This window comes from Melanerpes formicivorus, unplaced genomic scaffold, assembly GCF_026170545.1.
Source record: "Melanerpes formicivorus ecotype bairdi unplaced genomic scaffold, bMelFor1.0.p_v2 SCAF_6, whole genome shotgun sequence".
In the NCBI taxonomy this organism is placed as follows: Eukaryota; Metazoa; Chordata; class Aves; order Piciformes; family Picidae; genus Melanerpes; species Melanerpes formicivorus.
This window is the reverse complement of record NW_027142358.1, coordinates 10,943,943-10,963,052: the sequence shown is the minus strand read 5'-3', so window position 1 is coordinate 10,963,052 and position 19,110 is coordinate 10,943,943. Positions and strand designations below refer to the sequence as shown.

The 19,110-nt window shown below is 39.9% G+C and overlaps 2 protein-coding genes across 4 annotated transcripts; one reads left to right on the top strand and one right to left on the bottom strand.

Moving 5' to 3' along the window:
* Positions 1 to 6,108, top strand: RBP4 (retinol binding protein 4). Of its 2 annotated transcripts, none has more exons than XM_068139670.1 (6): positions 1 to 106; positions 274 to 409; positions 1,052 to 1,188; positions 1,343 to 1,449; positions 3,010 to 3,222; positions 5,917 to 6,108. In XM_068139670.1, exons 2-6 carry the CDS (start codon positions 281 to 283, stop codon positions 5,928 to 5,930), a joined length of 600 nt encoding a protein of 199 aa, XP_067995771.1. In that variant the 5' UTR covers positions 1 to 106; positions 274 to 280; the 3' UTR covers positions 5,931 to 6,108. The 2 variants fall into 2 exon arrangements, with proteins under 2 accessions (XP_067995771.1, XP_067995772.1); XM_068139671.1 differs by having other exon boundaries at positions 74 to 142.
* Positions 6,109 to 6,189: 81 nt separating this feature from the next.
* FFAR4 (free fatty acid receptor 4) lies at positions 6,190 to 12,469 on the bottom strand. Of its 2 annotated transcripts, none has more exons than XM_068139669.1 (3): positions 11,746 to 12,469; positions 10,815 to 10,943; positions 6,190 to 7,521 (listed from the first exon to the last, which is right to left on the bottom strand). In XM_068139669.1, exons 1-3 carry the CDS (start codon positions 12,274 to 12,276, stop codon positions 7,114 to 7,116), a joined length of 1,068 nt encoding a protein of 355 aa, XP_067995770.1. In that variant the 5' UTR covers positions 12,277 to 12,469; the 3' UTR covers positions 6,190 to 7,113. The 2 variants fall into 2 exon arrangements, with proteins under 2 accessions (XP_067995770.1, XP_067995769.1); XM_068139668.1 differs by having other exon boundaries at positions 6,473 to 7,521; positions 11,953 to 12,396.
* Positions 12,470 to 19,110: the final 6,641 nt, after the last annotated feature.

Below are 19,110 nucleotides of genomic sequence, written 5' to 3'. Positions count from 1 at the left end.
GGGGTTGCGAAAGCCCCAGGACTACATAAAGCATTCACTGCCTGGGCAGTCCATCACTGCCATCAACACTTGCGCACTGAAGAGGCTACAGGGACCGGCACTGTCTGTAAGGATCCTGCTGTGGTGGGCTGGGGATAACCAGGTGCCTTGCCTGCACATGCCTCAGGAAAAGCTGCATAATGCTCTGGGAACCTGTCAGGGCAGATTCTTCCCTTCCTCACTTGTGTGACAGAGCATGTTTCTGATGCTATTCTCTGTTTGCTGTTGCTGCAGGGACAGGATGGCCCACACGGAGAGAGCTCTGCCCTGGCTGCTGTTGCTGGCACTAGCCTTGCTGGGCATCAGCAGAGCAGAGCGGGACTGCCGAGTAAGCAGTTTCAAAGTCAAGGAGAACTTCGACAAAAACAGGGTAAATCTTTTTCTTCTGGATCTGTGATGTCTCTCCTGGATCCTTTTCCCATGCTACAAAACCTGGCGCTCAGTAACACCGGTGTGTTCACATTTTCACTCCAAGACACAGACTGCTGTATTAAGAAACAGCAGAAGCACATGATGCTGCTCACACCTCCACAGGTGCTGGATTATGATGCATCTGGTGAAGGAGTACTGCAGAAACTGAGATTTAACAGACTGGTGTCAAACTGTACGGTTTAAAAAGAGTGTAGTGATTTGGTGATTTCTATGAAAAATTAATACTCCAGTGTTTTCAGACATCACTGCAAGCAAAAACATTTATATGTAGATCTGCGAACATTTGCCAGTTGTTATCCTCTTCCCACCAAATTTTGCATTCTAAATACTGGAAAACTGCAGTTACAAATAAGATGATAAAAAAAAATGCTCACTCTTTCACAAATTCTGGCTGTACTAGGAAATATTGGAGGGTTATGCTTTTGGAATAGCTAGATCTGTTTCTTAGGTACTAATTGGAGGCATGATGTCAAAGATGTGCATGCCCTCCCATCTGTCACCTCGCCTAGTTTGTAATATGTTGTTTATAATGTTTTCCATACTTCTAGGTCTCACCAAAGCTTTTCTTATTTCCTTGCAGTACAGTGGTACCTGGTATGCCATGGCAAAAAAAGATCCTGAGGGGCTGTTTCTGCAGGACAATGTGGTAGCCCAGTTCACTGTGGATGAAAATGGACAAATGACTGCCACTGCAAAGGGCAGAGTCAGACTCTTCAAGTAAGCTGTTTGCAATCCTCTTGTTCCATTTCACTAAGCTTCTGCTTCACTTCCTGGTGCTCTGGCCTTATCTGCTGTCCTTGTGCTAGTCGCACAGTCGCACCAAAGCTGTGCTGTTAGGTTTGATTATGATGTTTCCTTTCTCTGGCTACAGTAACTGGGATGTCTGTGCTGACATGATTGGCTCTTTCACTGACACAGAGGATCCTGCCAAGTTCAAGATGAAGTACTGGGGTGTTGCCTCTTTTCTTCAGAAAGGAAGTGAGTACTTAGCTACAGAAGATGCAGAACTACTTGGGAGCCTACTTATGTTATATGTTCATACCAGGGAAGGAAAAAGTGATGGATTTCTTAAACATACCTAATTGATGTGACTGTCATACAGCAAAGCCTTAAGGTGAACATGGTAATCACTGTTTTTAATAGCTGCTTGGTTTTATTTAAACAAGTGAAGACCAGACCTTTGTATATCTCCATATCTTATTTGTTTGTTACCCAACAACATAAATGAAGGTCACTTTCTGAACAGAAATGAAAGGCAAATGAAGCATTTTAAGTCTTGTTTCATTTCAGAACTCAGTTACCAGATGCTTCTGTTCTGTCTGAAAAGCCTAATGTTAGACTAGACCAAGCAGCTAAAAGGAGTTTGCAACTGCTCTTTTGCTTGGTCTTGTGTCTGCAAATGTGGAGATATGATCAAGCACATATATATTTACATTTTTTCTGTCATCTGTGCTGCCTTATGCAAAAATAATTTATTGAGCCACGCAGAGATTCAGACACTTGTAGCTCAAGACATATCTATGGATTGTTTCCAAGACAAGCAGGTGGAATTTGAAAGTGATTGAAGCTCACTTATCTCCAAAGACAAAGGTACAAAGAACACTTTGGATGCCAATTGTACTTGAATTGTGGCTGCATCTCTGTACAGAAGGTTGCTGAATCATCTTTCCACGGATGTTTCAGATTGCTGGCCCCAGACTCTAGGTTTCTAAAAACTTTGGCCCTCAACCATAAGAGAGATGGTGGAGAGAACATACAATATACTCTTCACAAGTCCATATGTAGATCAGGAGAGGATCTTTTGCTCCAGAAGGAAGACAGAGGGCAGGTGCAGATGATGTTTTTTTACTGCAAACACATAAGTTCACTTCTGTTAGCCCAGGGTGTCTGTGTGACCACGTATTTATCAGATTAACTAGCTAAATATTTATGAATTCTCTGAAACTGTAACTGTGTTTGGAGACAAGGGTTTATGACAGAGCTTGTAGCAAATACTTTTCTAATACACATGGAAACAGCATGTTAATGTTTTTCCTTAAAAATAAGTGTAAGAAAAATAGTTACAGTTTTGGGTAATCTGGAGCCTGACATAGCATGCCCAAAAGCAGATTCAGCTTCTCTCTCTCTTTCATTTTTAACAATTTTTTGGTCAGACTGTTCACTTTTTTTGGTTTAAAAACCAACTTTCCTTGTACTTTACGGTATCTACTGTTATACACATGTCTTTTTTTGTGTTTGTCACCACATTTTATAATGCTGTTCAGGCATGGATTTGCAAGGCATTTATTAGTACTTATTCATACTGCTCTTGTTCTGTGCCAAAAATCTCCTCTCCATCACCATCCCTGATAAATATGCTTATTTTCTTCTTTAAAACAAAACTTCCCTCAAAAGTAAACTTGGAGGTAATGTGCTACCATTTATACCAATCTTCATCCTATTAATTTCTTTACAGAGTTATGGCATCAGTCTCTTGAGATTTACTCAGTTTTACTTGTGTCTCTAACACTGGTGCTTCTTTGCTATGGTTTCTTCCAGATGATGATCACTGGGTAGTGGACACAGATTATGATACATATGCTCTTCATTACTCCTGCCGCCAACTAAATGAAGATGGCACTTGTGCTGATAGCTATTCCTTTGTGTTCTCACGGGACCCCAAGGGATTGCCTCCAGAGGCACAGAAAATTGTCAGACAAAGGCAGAAAGACCTCTGCTTGGACAGAAAATACAGAGTTATTGTTCATAACGGTAAGAACATTTTTTTCTAAAGAATTTTATTTCAGATTTAATGGCTAAAGCCCTGGAAGTTTTTTGCTTATTCAACAGCAAATACATTAAATATTTTACTCAGTGGCTGTAATATTGTCTTTAGAAAACTGGAGCTTGTAGTAAGGTATTTCCAACTTTTACTGCCCTTATCTGAAGGAGAGCTAAGGTGTACATCTTTTTATGTGGCATATCATGTTAGCTGGGATAATAATTAGAGGAAGTTGTAAAGCAATTAAATCAATGCAATATGAGTAAACATAGTTAGGATAAACTTTGCAGTTGCTGTAAAAAAGAAGTCTCTATCTAGTACCTTTTGCCTTTCTCAACAAAATAGTTGTTGAAAGGAATAGGATATATTTTTTAAATATTTCTTTGAAAAATTCTTCATAAAATGCTTTTAAGGGAAATAATTTCTTAGGATACTTTATTGCAGACCCTTTCTCACAGGTCCTCATGCCAACCATTTCACAAAGGGTAGTGGAAGAGAGACATATGCCTCAGACTGGAAGTATGACTCTATCTTGAATCATGTAATCAGACTGAACTTGTAACATGGGGAAGGATACAGATTAGCACACTTGTATTCATGCATATCAGAAAAGGTTAGATAGTCATTTATGCTACTTTAATCAATGATTTAGTAGAAAATGTAATGAAGAAGACAGATCAGAATATTTAGGAAAATAAAATAGCAGTGTTCCCATCCCTATCCCCGCCCTCTCCCCTCCCCCGCCACTTCCTCCTCCCCATTACAGAAAACTAGAGAAGATTTGACTGATGAATCAGCTGAATGTGAACTCACAACGTAATGCTGTGGCCAAGAGTTAAAGTGATTCTCGGGTGTATAAACCAAGCATACAAAAGATAAATTTACAGACTAATATGACATTGTTGTGCTTGGCATAGTCTCCTTGCTATGTCATGTTTGATGATAATGGTAACTGGAGAGGGTACCAAGGATTAACTAGAAGTTTCAAACAAGAGCAGGGAAAATGATCAAGAGTTTATAAAATGTGTACTCTAGTGAGTGCTTCAAAACCTTGATCTTTTTTCATCATAAAGAGGTTACAGCCTGACCTGAGCAAGTCTGTGCTTTCCACACAAGCAAAGGGAATTGGATAATAAAGGACTTGCAAACAAGAATAACAAATTAAAATGGATGGGACTTTAAACTGGACACATTCAGAGCAGAAATAAATAGCCATTTGTTTAACTCCAAAGGTCATTAACCTTTGGAACAGTTTACCAAGAGCTGTTGTTGTATGTTCTTCATCACTGAAATCTGTAAATCAAGATTAAAGGCTTTTCTAAAGGACACATTAGAAAAAAATAAGATTGACTGAAGGAACTTTTGTATGAACAGATGAGCACAGTCAGCTCTCATGGCTCTCTGACATGTTCACCTGATCTATGAACATAGAACAATATATATTGTCACGTTGTGAACTGGGTATGCTAAAAACAGGGTACCTGAAAGACCGGCTAGGCCGGGGTGTGTTTAGAATACTGATTGGTGACCTGGAAAAAGTGCCTGGCAATAATGAAAATAAAAATGTTGTCTTGAAAAAGAACACGGAGACAACATAAAAGAGTTGATATTTAAGGCAGTCAAGAATAGGAGACACCACAAATGCAAATTAAATAGCCTTTTGTGAATGATATGGATGATTGCATAAAGGGTAGGATGGAAGAAGCAATGTCACATACATTGATGTTACTTTTTTTTTTGTTTTGAATGCTGCATTCACTGCTTTTCAAATGAAGTAGAAGAGTAAAAATTTCTGAAGATGAGAAACCAAAATGATGAGATGATTAGGAATTTTTAATTTTTTTCCCCCCATGAAATTTTAGATAAAGTGTATAAATACAGATGTTGTGCTGGGACTTTAAGAGGTGTGTTCTCATTGTTCCCTGAGTATCTGTCAAATCCAGATATGGCTCTGCCATTCTAAAATCAGGCTATTGGGCTAGTCAAAGTTCTGGTCTGATTCATTATGGTGGAATCTATTTGTATTAATTCTGCACTGTATGAAGCTCACATGGCCATAAATATAGTGTTGATCTTTGCAAGAAATTATAAACAACAGCAAAATTTAATATATTCATTTATTTTTATTTGCGATTCAATGTTTTTAGTAGGTTGGAAGCCTTGATACTTAATTTTTAATTCTGCTATTAAGAGGTAGAGAATTAGCAAAAAAAAAAAGGCCAACTTCAACTGTCTGTACTGACCTGCATTCTACTGGTTTTGTGATAAAATTCTGAGGCTAATAGATGCTGCAAGAATAGGCTTGTATCTGTTCCTCACTGTGCATATGTTGCCTATGTCTTGAAGCTAAGTATTTTTTCCCAAAGAATTTTCATTAGTTTTTTTAATTAATAGTGTATTCAAAGTAAATTCCTAAAAAAACCCCAAAGCTAACAGATGTACAAAACTTTAAAAGTATTAAAATGCATCAGACAGATTAGATGAATTCCTGTTCTGTTTGAAAAGTCTTTCGAATGATAAACTACAAGGCATTATCATCATCATTACACATAAGAGACTGCTGGACTCAAGAGCATTTAAAAGATAGTAGATATGTATGCACTTAAAATTTGGTGGATGTTTGTGTATTTTAATTTTGTCTACAGTGGTTGGGAAATAAAATTTTGGTTTTTTGTGTGTTTCAGGATTTTGCTCTTAAGGAGACCCAAAACTACAGAAAGAAACCATGTAACAGCATCGTGGATGTAAAGTTAACACATTGATTGGGTGTTCTCTTGAAAACCTTCATTTAGATTTTGAGTATATTTATCTGGCCTGTGTAGCTTACCTAGTTAATAAACCAATGAAACATTTTAATAAACTTGGATTACAGGGGATGCAAGTAGTTTGTATGCAAATCTGTACATATATAGACATTAGTTTTATTAGTAAACTGTTATCTAAATGCACTATTTTGAACTGACAACAGATGATGATAATGAAGAATTTAATCTTTTTTGAGATTTAAATTTCTGACTAAGAGTTTTAATTAAAAGCTCTAAATTGATACGTATTTTATTTTCAAATATAATGTCATCTTTTTTCTAGGAAATACTGGAAATCAATCCCAATAGCATTTAGATAAGAGGAAGGAATTTCAGTGACCCTACATATACTGATTAACTTCATTAGAAGAGTACTGAAGACATAAAAAATATGCATCTTTTTATAAGAACTATTTTGCACACAACAAATAAACATTTATTTATTTACTCTTTATTTGTAAATTAACAGGCATTAAGTCCGTATTTTTGAGATGGAACCAAATTCATCACTCACTTGGTGACAATTTGTGTTTATCATTTTCTTTCCCACACGCAGTCGGTCAGTCTGCTCAATCCAATGTTCAAGCAGTCAGCCATTAAAGCATACAATCAAGTATCTCTTTAAAATGAGATTAAAAGGAGGAGCTGATACTTCCTGAGGATGCATGTTTCACTAGAAGGTTGACCTCTCTTACTCAGCAGAAAGGGTAAAAATGGATCACTTGCCTTCTTGATAGAGACTCACTCTAACTTTCATTAAAGTTAATGATGCTTATACCAACTGAAAATGTACCCTCATGGAAATTAATTTATCTGGAAAGAACTTATTTCAACCACTTTATACTCACCAAATTCCTATTTATTTCAGTGTAAATGGAGAATATGATCCATTGCATTAAATTGTCCCAATCTTACTGAGGCAGAACAGTGAGTCAGGAGAATTTCTCCTGAAGTGAAAATACAGATTTAGCTTTTTTTTTTAATATAGGATATAATACTATAACATAGTGACCTATTCAACCTGAGATAGTGTAGACATTAACACCCACAGTGTTGCACAGCTCAGACTTCAAACAATTATTTGGTGATGAAAGACAAATGTGGTTGTTTATGGTTACTTCTTTTTGCAGTGGTTTCTGTACCAGCCCCATGCCTTAAAGGGATCCCTGTACAACAGAGAAGAATTTCCTCACATTTACGCCTGAAATGGGCGACATTATACAAAATTGGATTGACAGCAGAGTTGGCAAAAGTGAACAACACTATCCAGAAGAAAGCTGCTGGCAAAATATTTAAATCTTGTTTGTAGTTCTGGACTAAAATTAAAATAATAGTTATCATAATTGGGCTCCACATGATGAAGAATGAGATCATCAACAAAATGAGGGCTCGGAATAGTCTGTAGTCTTGCTGGGAAACACGAATCTGATGATTTTTTGAGCAGGCTAAACCAGCATTTAAACTCCTCCTTGATGCTTTTGTAATCTGCAGGAAAAGAGAATAAAATAACTTTAGTTGAAATCTAGAAGAATTACCACTATATTTTTACAAGTGTAAATCTTGGCATGTGATGTTTCTGTTTTGAAAAGTGACTACAAGAAAGCCATTGCCAAATTCCATTTTTACTTTCTGCCAATGATTCCATTTCAAACATTCTCACTTTACTAGCTATCTTGTTTTCCTCTCTGCTGCACACTCACCTCAATGTTAGACAAGCTGTTTGCCCTCCTCATGGCTCTGTACCAGCCATAAATACTTTTTTGCACAAAAAAAGAGGCTTAATTACTCATGAAATCCCATTAACTTCTAATTAGGACCTATCTAAATAACTAATTGATTTTTTTCACAAATGTGAACTGGAACATAGTTAACAATCCCGTTGATGTGCACGAAGGGACAAAATCCAATTCTCTTACATCCAGGCTGGTATTATAAGGTAAATATTAGAAGGAGCATGAATTTATTACAGTAACTAAATCATGATACATTTTAAACACAAATGGGATTTTATGTTGTTTTGTGTAAACTTTCAGTTTTCTAGTTAGTAACCAGAATTCTGTGAATTAGCCTGAAATCCTAGGGAACCTTTTGCCAGTATGAAAATCTGTGTCTGATATAATGAAACTATAATGAACTATGGGTAGTTTGGAAGTCTAGTATTCATAGGTATGACTCATCCATCATTAGGCAGAATATTGAATCCCAATGGCTTGCAGAAAATTCTAAATCTCTTTCTCTACAACCCTGTCTTCGCTGAAGTTAGCATAGTGTGGTTAAGTCTGTTACATTCACGTGTCTGATGAAAAGAAATAACATTTTAAATATTTAGCAAACAAACATTTATACTAAATAATTGTGATGCCATTTTACACCCTGCATGGGATTTTCCAAAGCCTGGATCTATTTGGTGTCTAAATAGGAAAGTCAAAAGGCATAAGATTCTTTCTACCACTTTTTTACATAACATTTCCCTTTAGCAATAACAAAAGGAAGGGTAACTTAATACTAGTAATACTTAATAGCTTCCTGGTTCATGTAAGGATGCAGATTTATATATATAGAGAAAGAGAGAGAAAGAGAGAAAGAGAGAGAAAGAGAGAGAGAGTAATTTGTCATTCTTTCTGCAGTTTTCTGATTTTGTCATGGAGATAGATGGCCTAGAATAAATATTCATTAAGAACCCAGAGAGCTACCAAAGATTTCAACAGAATGTAGGTGCATAAATCAAAACTCATGATCCAAAAAAGGGCTTCTCAGCAACTGCTGAGTCTGAGAATAGGACAGTCTCGCTATCTGCTTCCCTAATTTAAAAGGACAGATAATTCTGATACTTTGAGCATGTAAAACTATTCCAGCCTGATGATCTTCTGCTGTACACATTTGAAATCCAGAAACTAGACTAACTCCTCCAAACAAGCTGATCCAATAGTTGCTCTCTGAGAAAACCTAGCTTGTCTTAGCAAGTATGAAGGTTCCACAAAATACAAAGGACTAATACCCACTTCTAATACAAATGTGGGAAACGCAAATTCCATAGCCTCCTCAGCCTCCACTGTTCAAAATGACTATAGAATGTTCTCATCAGATACCTTTTTCTCTGTCCCACAGAAGTACCCTCCACCTTTCCTGATGGAACTGCACAGACTGTAACTAAGAACACAAGAATACAATCATAGCATGGTTTGGCTTGGAAGGACCTTAAAGATCATCTAGCACTGCAGTAAAATAAGACACATCTGCATCTTAATGAAGTGTTCAAAGGAAATAGTGATATGTTTGGGGTTCCTTTTCAGTCTGCCTAGTGTAAGTAATCTAGATATCTGTTGTGGACATCTGGACTAAGCTATGAGAACCAGGAACTTAGAATGGTGTATATACAAGTACATAACTTCCAGAACATGAACAATTTTACTAGTTCCAGCCTATAACCTTAGTCTTGTCTCAGAGGGAAAAGAGTGGAAAACCAAATAACTTGATCATGAATTCTAATCCGTGTTATTTGAATACATGAATGCTTTGAACTGCTTTCAGCGACACTGAGCATTGTACTCTCTGCACACTGGCACCATGGACTGTTCTCATGAAGTCAGTCATTCTGCAGTTCTTTGCTGTTCTTTTACAGGGCTCAGACTCTGCACTGACTAACTGTGTGTTCATCTACAGCAAATAGGAGGTTGCAAAAGGCAAGTGCTTTAATTCATTAGGAGAGGTTTGCCTAATGCCTTTACCTCAAGGTTATAATGAGCTCACAGAGTGTACAGAACTAAGAGGTGATGATTTTGACAATGAGTTTAAACCTGATACAATAGGCAAGTCCATGTAGAGCCCAGATTCTAGGTCCTAGGTTCACGCAGCTTGGTGCATGTAACACACAGCCCCTTGGTGCTCAGCATTCCATCAGTTAATTCCCTGCTCAATAATCTGAGTTTTCAATGTTCCTTCCCAAAGCCTATAATTTTCCTTATAGATAGTATGGGAAGTTTAATTACCTAATACAGGAATCAAGAATCTTTTGGGGGCAGTTGCTAAAATGTAGATATTGCCTAATTTTAAATTTTCTACATATTATTCACCCTGGTTTTGGGAGATTAAATAATACGAAATCAGATGTTTTATACAGAATTTAGGTAGCTAATATCAATATCATGTCGCTAGAATGATTAAAATTCTGTGGTGCCTGGTGTCTTGGCCTACATTTCTGGCGTTAAACAACATTCATTCAGAAAGTAGAAGCAGAGTGTTTACCATAAAGGGTTTTATTTGCAAAGTTTGAAATTGTGGAGGAATAAGTATAACAAGATCTGTGTACTAGAACTAGACAAAGAAAATCAGCAGATATAAAAGGGGACGGATTTTTTTTCTAGTCCTCCCTCTCTTTGCTTCTTTGCTCCTTACAAATCCCTTATGAATCAAGATTAGCCTCAAGGAAAGCAAAATCTAGTTTTTTAGTTATTACAGATGCTTGACTCTTAGCATATAAAGGATTGACAGTCTTTAAAAACAAACAGCACGTAAAAGAAGTAATAGATGCTGTATACAAATGAAGACAAACTGTGTTGGGCTGCCAGTCATGTGCTGTTCAGGCAGGCTCTTAGCTGAAATGTATAGGCTGTTATGTACAGGCTACTGTGCTCATTTCACATCACAATTACCGTTTACTGCGCAAATTATGTCTATTCCCTTTAGGTGTATTTGTATTCAGTGACAATATTTTGATGCCTAGTGAGTTACCATTTCTGTCTCTTTGTTCTACAACAAAATTTAAAGGAAAAACATACCTGTAAGATTTTGGAATAACTGATGACAATGACTACTCCTGGTGCTAGAAAGCAAACAATGGCAAAGGTCACATCCCAAATTATTTCTCCTGCAATGTTGGGCCAAACCAATGTGCAAATCTGAACCTCCTGTTTGCAAAGAAAAGAAGAAAATTAACATAGTACTCTGATTTTCACTACAAAGTTGTCCTTTACCTCCTTCTGTGCCTATGGAGAAAATGGCTGAAGACTGTAACAAGTCTGTGGAAACTTTCTGTTTAAGCAGAGCAGTCAAGTAATGCATTACTGGAGGGTTTTAAAAGTCCATATAGTTACAAGTATATAACTATTGTCCACAATCTAAATATTGCCATAAATGTAATAGCAAATGCTAATGGTAACTTTAAAATGGAAAGTTAGAGACTTTAAAACTTCATCAAGCATTTGTTTGTCATGCTGGATGTACTTTTGAATGCATTTTAAAATACTAGGCTGAGAAGTCTGTGCGTGGCCATTTCTACAGAGATTGTCACATGTGCTGGGCAGCTCTGTCAGAATGCGACCCCTTCACTAAGGAGTAAGTGTGCTGAAGGGAGACTTCCGAACCGCACTGTGGAACACAGACACTGCAGGCGATGCACATTTCATACCTAAAGGGAGGTCCTGCCAGGATAGTGGGGCGGGAGGGGACGGCGGGAACCGGTGCGGTCTTCCGTGCTGCCCTGCCGCGGGGAACTTTGTCCGCCCCTGCGGGCATGACCTCAGCACCTGCCCAGAACACGGAGCGCTGCTCGCTCCCCAGTGGTGTCCACTCGGCGATAGAGGCGGATGAGCCTCTATCGCTGTCTGGTCCCTCGTCCATTTCCCTATCTCTAACCCTGCCGCCTCCCTCGCCCCCTCTCCCGTGGTGCCCACTTCCTCTCTGCTGGCCCTCCTCGGCGCTCGCCCTCACCTCACCGGTGGCGGTAGGGAGCCGCACCACGGTGAAGAAGATGCAGAGCGGGAGGGTGGTGAGGGCGGCAAAGCCCCAGATGAGAAAAGCCGCGGCCAGCGCCTTGCGGCGGCGGAACGCAGCGTGGCGCAGTCGGGCGATGCTGACGACACGTTCTAGGCTGACGGCCGAGAGGGAGAAGATGACGACGGCGCCGCTGAGGCTCACCACGTAGAAGAGCATGTGGCAGACGACGTCGCCCAGCTCCCAGGAGTCCGTCCAGCGCACGACGGCGATGAATGGGATGGAGGTGATGAACAGCAGGTCAGCGCAGAAGAGGTTGAGGACGAGGCAGTTGGCAGCGCACAGACGGTGCTGCCGCCGCACCAGCAGCCAGATGCCCCAGATATTTCCCACCAAGGACAGCAAAAAGATGGAAGCCAGGGCGGACGACTCGCCAACACGCAGGGCCGTCACATTGTGGCCCCTGAAGTCCGAGAAGAAGGGGAAGTAGGTCCTGTTGCCCCCTGGTACGCTCCTGGACCCCAGCATGAGGGTGGCCAGCACGCATGAGAAGACCCACTGCAGGTGGCAGGGCCAGCCCTAGGGGAAGGGCTGTGCTCCCAACCACCACGGTGGCACCCGGGGTGCCCTTCTGACATGGAGCAGGGGGCTGGCCGCCATCCCTCTCGCTCCTCTTCCTCCTGTCCGTGCCACTGAGGGCTCTGCTGTGCCAGCTGGGTGGTTTATGGCCCTTGTGCCTAAGTAGAACAAGGAAGTGGGAGGGTAAACATGTTGCAGCTCACACAAAGGTGAGGCTGTGCCGTGTATTGCGGCATCAAGGGGCTGGGGCTGAGCAGGGGTGCCTGACACCTCATACAGGGTGTGGGACAGTGCATTGGCACCTGCGTGTGGAGAGGCCTAGGCCTGCCCACCTCCTTCAGGGCTGCCCCTGCTCTGCACTGTGTTACAGGCCTCCAGGGCACTGATGACCCTTGGACGCTGCCCAGGCTGCTCCCCTTCCACTCAGGGTGTGTGCATGATTTAAAAGAGGGGGAATGGCTGTAGGTCCTCTGCGAAGCCTGGGGTAACCAGCACTGCTCTAAGGTTAACGAAAAAGAAAAGGGAATTTGTCCAGTGTCTTGTGTTTTGACAGTGGTGGTTTTGAACAGCAGTCATGTGCATTGCTTGTGCCAGCTGTGGTCCGGGAGGAGGAGAAGCATCCCTACTTAATTTTTGGGGTCTACTTACTAAATTGAGCCAGAGTCTTGCCCACCTCTATTACAAGTTCTTGATGAAGAAGCCTGGTAAATTAAGAAATACTTAGGAAAATACTATTTTTTTCTCTGGATGATAGCTGAAAGCAGTTGTTCAAATTATAACTGGATGTGGGCCTTTTCACTTACGCTATTCATTCCCCATGATTTAGAAATGGACTGGGAGTGAAGCACATAAAACATCACAGACAAACAGATAATGTCCCATAAAAGAAGATAAAATGTTTTCATAAAGTATGCAAACAGTTGTATAACTTTAGATAGCTCTGGATGAATTCATTTGACTCTGTGCCAGCATAGCTGCTTAAGGGTGCAGTTACATGCTTAGCTGTATGGAACTAGATGGTTTGGTTAGGTGAGAGTTATTCCAAACTGGTGTGCCAGTGGGACCAGGTGACTGGGTGGTGCTTCTGTGCTACCCTAGGTGTGACCCTGCCATCAACTGCTTACGCAATGGCATTAGTGGGGATTCCAGATTAGTGGGGATTCCAGAAACTCAGTCCTTCTAAGGGACAATCTCCTAACGAGGAATGACAAGAGTGAGATCTCTCCTGGACTGCTTCCCACGTTTTCGCCAGTGTGGAATTTACATTGTTTTTAATTAGCATGTTTTCTCTTGAGCTGGAAGTGTTTCTATCTATGCTGTCTCATCAAACAGTGAGTTTGCAGGGCAGCTTAAACAAGTGTATGAGATACTCCTATGAGTTCCTACTGAATCCTTTGTAGGAAATATGGACAGGTTTACTGTTAAGTGAGTGGCTGCTGTGAACTATGAACTGGACACAATAAGAAAACTTGCAAAGAATTACTTTTTTTTTTTTTTTTGGCAGCCAGTAACACAAGTGACTGGCAAGTGCCTTGAAAGACATTCAGCATAATTTGCTGGGAGAAAAAACTCCTGTGCCCATATTGCAAAGGTTTCAGTAAATTCAATGTAACTTCTGAGGATTATTATTCATGTTTATGACCATATCTAGGCACAATTTACGTTGGCTCTGCTATGAACTGATTCTGAAAAATTATTATCAAGTCTTGAAATACAGCAAATACCTTCCAGTTGCTCCAGTCTCACAGGTCTGGGACTTCATACAGGCTGACAAATTAGCCCCAGAGTTCTGGGCAGAGGCAAGCAGTGAGGTGGTCAACTCTGAATACAGGCTGAAATTTGGGAAAGAGCCATTGTTAGAAGTGTGAAAACTTGCAAGGCATTAATGGGGTGGCTGGGGGGAAGCTGGAAATGTGCTATGAATAAAAACTGTATTGCCTGTGGCATTAGTGGAAAATTAAATTAGAAACTGGTCCTATCCATTCAGTGGAAAGTAAATGCATTTGAAAGAGAATGGGGGAAGAGAAACAGGGAAAGAAACATCCAAGGCAAGAAATTAAGATGTTTTCAGTCAAGGAGGAGAGGAATGCCACGGATGCGCAGGTTTGAAAATGAGATGTTATGTGGAGGTACCAGGACAGACATTTGATCTTCTTTAGAAAGGATCAGTTTAGCTTTGGTCTTTAGGTGTGAATGAGAACCTTACTTCGTGTAAGCCTGTTGTTTGCTCAGGAGAACCAAAGCAAAATGCTGATTTTAGTATACTATTAGTGAGTGAGCTTCAAGCTGACCTGTGTGCAAAATCTTGTGCCTGGGTGCAGCAGCGAAGAAATAAGCATATTTCCATGTGGTTTTAGCAAATTCATGGGAGCTCCCTGTAAGAACAAAACCAGTCTGATTACTCATGAGTCTAATGGATCCATTATCTAAGAAATACTTCTCTTTTCCCACCTATAAAGTACGAAATCTGTATTTGCTGTTGGGTAGCTACAATCATAGCAACCATCACAACATGAAATCTGAGGAAGAGTGGAGTCATAACCTCAATAGAGCTACTCGAATTACTGTGATAGGTGGATGCTGTGTGTGGTGTATGTTCCACATGTGCTTGTGACAAGGAAGTGATTAACAGAATGCTTGGAAACCTAATTGCTTAACCTATGTCATTTTTTTCAACCTATGTGCTCTTTTATGCTCAGAAGGAGTGAAATGTGGAGTCAGCTGAGATTTTATTGTTCTAGATTAACTGAAAGTTGTGGGGCCATCTGTGGAGCTGGTTAACTAGCCTACCAGGGAAAAATCTTGTTTCCTTTCTTTCTTTTTTTTTTTCTTTCCATCCCAAATGAAAGCCTGAATCTTTTCCTTCTCTGTGGCAGAGAAGGGCTGTGTTACCTAATACACTAAGTCAAGCTGTGTTTTTTAGATTGTTCCCCTGACAACCGTGAACTGTTAGGACAGATGGAGATAATTCAGCTTATTTATTTTTTTAACATAAGAAATATTCTCAAAGAGAGGCACCTCTTGGGCTAGGTAATTCTGGGAGGTAGGGATTCTTGTTCTGTTTCAACATGACCTAGTAAAGGTTTTTGCCTTATTTATGTGTTCTTTTGTGTGTAGATTCGTGGTTCAAGTCTCTAGGTCTATTTGCATGCGCCTGTATCACAGTGAGTAAATAGTACTAACCTCTATAACAGATGTGTTGCATATTTAATGTTTGCTAAGTGATTAAATGTGTTGCACTAGCAATATTGTCTCCTTCTCTTCACAGAAGAGGTTCCAAACTTGTAGGTGACTCAAGCTGTGTCTGTATAACACAGGTTTTAGCATAGTTTTCAACCAAGGTTAGCTTTCTGTTTTCATTTTTGCTTTTGCCATACTGGAGCTGTTCTGCTTATAGACACTATCAATTAGAATTTTTGCCATTGTTTCAAATACAAATCTGTTTTGATTTGTAGGAAGTTGCCAAATGGTTCATCCACTGTATAATTTTGTGTCAGTAAGAGGAACCATTTACATTAATGTCCAAGGGACAATTTTGAACTTTCAGTGCAAATACAAATGCATGTGGTCATATAGTAGCAAGATCACCCACTATATAGTAGCAAGATCACTCACTCCAGTATCCACTGAAAACAGGAGATGCTTCTATGGATCTATGTAGTCATGTAGGGAACTAATCCTTGTATCTTCTGGGGAATAAGCAAGTTTCTTCTAGGGAGTCTTATTTTCCTGTGGTCAGTATTCATCAGGAGCCCAAAAGCTTCCTGAGACAATGTGCCAGTAGCAGCATTACTGACCAATTCTTCAGTCAAAGGTGGAGCTGCTGATAATACTCTTAAGTAGATGTGCTTTCTAATAGGGGCAGGATCAGGTTTTTATTGTCAAGACCACTAGAATTTTTTCCAGCAGCAACACCAAACAATTTCCTTATGACTTTCAGAAAGGGAGGGATTTCTTTCTGGACAAAGGGCTAACGTAAGTACATAATCCATGTAACAGAGAATTCCCCTGGAAGGTCATGATCTCCGTTATGCTGCATGCTAACCAAGATTCAGCAGGGTGAGTCAGCTCCAGCTAGACCATTGTAACTAAGTGAGGTTGTTCCTTAATAGTTTTAGATACTGTATTAGACTTACACATTCTAGCCTGTGGATTTAGAGAGTTTATCAGTGAATAGAGGGTATTGGAATGGTTCAACTGATCATTGCAGTATCTGGTATTCTCCTTGCCAAGAAATTGAGACCCTGAGCAAGATTTACATGGAAAATTACAGCTTGGTATTTCAGTGCCACTTTATGCCATTCAAGTGTGTATAAAGTTACTTACATTCCTGCTGATGAGCTTTGATGCAAAGCCGTCCAAGCAAATACTATAGTGTGCCTCTGAAGGATATATAAACAAAACTTGTCACCAACCTCTTATACTCAGAAGTTGTACTCAAACATTCCCTGAGTAAATTGGTCTCCTGGGTTGCACACAGTGCAGAGATCACAGATGTCATCTATTTCCCTTATATTCAAGAAGCCAGTAATTAGAGAGTGCTCTTATTAATGAGGTTTAAGGAGAATAGGCTTGCTTTCTTTCCCTTATGTCTCATCTTTGCAGATTACCTTGTTCGGAGCAGCAGGCGTTCTTCAGGTCAGAACTGGGATAAACCTTTTCTTTACTATTCTTGAAATAAGGTCTACAGAGTGCCTGTCTGCTGCAAAGGAAATCAGTTGGTATTGGAAGGCAAGGCCTGTGCTTAACTAGCATTAACCTAGGGCTGGAGAAATAGAAAAATTGTTGCACACAAATGAGAGAAAGTACAGGCAATGCTTTAAATTCTGCTGTAAACCCTTCTGACTTCCCAAGTGTAATGCTAAATCATGTTATTTGCCATGTTCATGTTTTTGATTATCAGTGGCTGTTTGGAGTCTGTTTGCATTATAATTTAATTTGAAATGATTAGAGATGTTTCTTAGAGCTTCTCGTAAACTGACTCCAGAAAGCATGGATGCTTCAATAAGGCTGTATGGCTTTCTGTCTAGTTGAATGAGGTAATACTGACCAGATCACCTGTTACATTGATAGAACTTGTGCTTTTGCTACTAGTGTGCTCATTCACCTGTTTTGAATTGATCAGGGAAATTAAACCTGGTTGCTTTCCAGTCAAGAAGCCACCTGGATATCACTATGATGAGGTCCCAGGCTTGTTTCTTACAGGATGTTCTGAGGCACCTTAGCTTGCTTTCCTTTTTTTGAACCTATTAACTTGGTATGAAATACGTAGCATTTTGATTGCTCACAGAGACAGTAGAATGAGTAGTGTCTCTGAATAGTGGTAGAGAGCTCTGTTCTAGGTGTGAAGGGAGACGAGGTATAATGGGAGGTTTCAGTTCACGGGTACGTGTCCTGTTTGAAGTCTGCCTTTTTTTTTATTGCAAGAAGAGACTCATTGTTACAGATATCCAATGTTAGAAGAGAAATAACATCTGTGAATCCTCAACGGCACCTACTGCTGCACACCCAGCCTTTCTTAAGCAGTCATGCTTTTTCATGAATTTGATCAGAAATCTGAAAGACTTCTACTATGTTCCCATTAGACTAAATTGTTCTTGTTTCAACATTGGATACAGCATTCCAGCTAGAAGTGAAAGCTTATCTGCAAAACATGTAAGAGTTTGTTTATTCACCATATTGTAAAACTGTTGCAAAATCATGCAGGTAGGATATTGAGTCATGTTCAAGTTACTGTTTACTGTAATCCCAATAAACTTTCTGGAGGAACTGACATGCTATCATGCTGTTTAGTTCTGGGGTTAATAGTCGATCATCCCTACATGTAATACTTCATCCTGTTTATTTTAGATCCCTAGTCTTGGTAAATTGAAAATTCGTGCTGTCTTCTAAAGACCTCTCAGTTCCTACCTTGTAGTGTCTCAGATTTTATGTGCTCCAATAGCATCTGCATCATCTCTGAAAATATTAATAGTTTTGTAATCACATAGATTACCATGGGATTGTCTAATACCTCATTCTTAGTTAAAATTTTTATGTTTTGGTATGGACCTAAAGGGATGATAGAAGATAAATGCAATGAAAAGTAGAATAATAGAATAGAATAATAGAATAATAAACAAGGTTGGAAGAGACCTTCAAGATCATCGTGTCCAACCCATCAACCAATCCAGCCCACCTAAACTACTAAACCATGGCACCAAGCACCCCATCGAGTCTCCTGAACACCTCCAGAGATGGTGACTCCACCACCTCCCCAGGCAGCCCATTCCAATGGGCAATCACTCTCTCTGTATAGAACTTCTTCCTAACATCCAACCTAAACCTCCCCTGGTGCAGCCTGAGACTGTGTCCTCTTGTTCTGGTACTGGCTGCCTGGGAGAAGAGACCAACATCTGCGTGTCTGCAACCTCCTTCAGGTAGTTGTAGAGAGCTATAAGAGCTATAAGGTCACCCCTGAGTCTCCTCCTCTCCAGGCTAAGTACTCACACATGGGAACCACATCTGACTCTTAGAGTTTGAAATTATTAGAAAGTCCCACATATGCACCCCCTATCCTTAAGTTAGGATAGGTTGCTTGCCAGACACTATATGTTCCAGCCATATGAGTCAGAACAAAGATCAATTTTTTATGGCAGTTATGTTTTTAGAGCTATAAATTATTGACCCTCAAGTATGCAATGCAGCTTTTTGCCCAGTTGTGCCACACATTATATAGATTAGACGAAATAATTGTAATTCCCTATCTTTTGCTTTTTCCATATCCACAGCACTTGCTCAGTT

Excerpts from the sequence above, each read along its gene's own strand:
- FFAR4 (XM_068139669.1), bottom strand. The coding sequence starts at position 12,276 with ATGCTGGGGTCCAGGAGCGTACCAGGGGGCAACAGGACCTACTTCCCC. Across the intron at positions 10,944-11,745 it reads TCCCTACCGCCACCGGTGAG|GAGGTTCAGATTTGCACATT; the intron begins GTGAGGGCGAGC and ends CTTTGCAAACAG. Across the intron at positions 7,522-10,814 it reads GTTATTCCAAAATCTTACAG|ATTACAAAAGCATCAAGGAG; the intron begins GTATGTTTTTCC and ends CTTTTCCTGCAG.
- RBP4 (XM_068139670.1), top strand. The coding sequence starts at position 281 with ATGGCCCACACGGAGAGAGCTCTGCCCTGGCTGCTGTTGCTGGCACTA. Across the intron at positions 1,189-1,342 it reads GGCAGAGTCAGACTCTTCAA|TAACTGGGATGTCTGTGCTG; the intron begins GTAAGCTGTTTG and ends CTCTGGCTACAG. Across the intron at positions 1,450-3,009 it reads CTCTTTTCTTCAGAAAGGAA|ATGATGATCACTGGGTAGTG; the intron begins GTGAGTACTTAG and ends GGTTTCTTCCAG.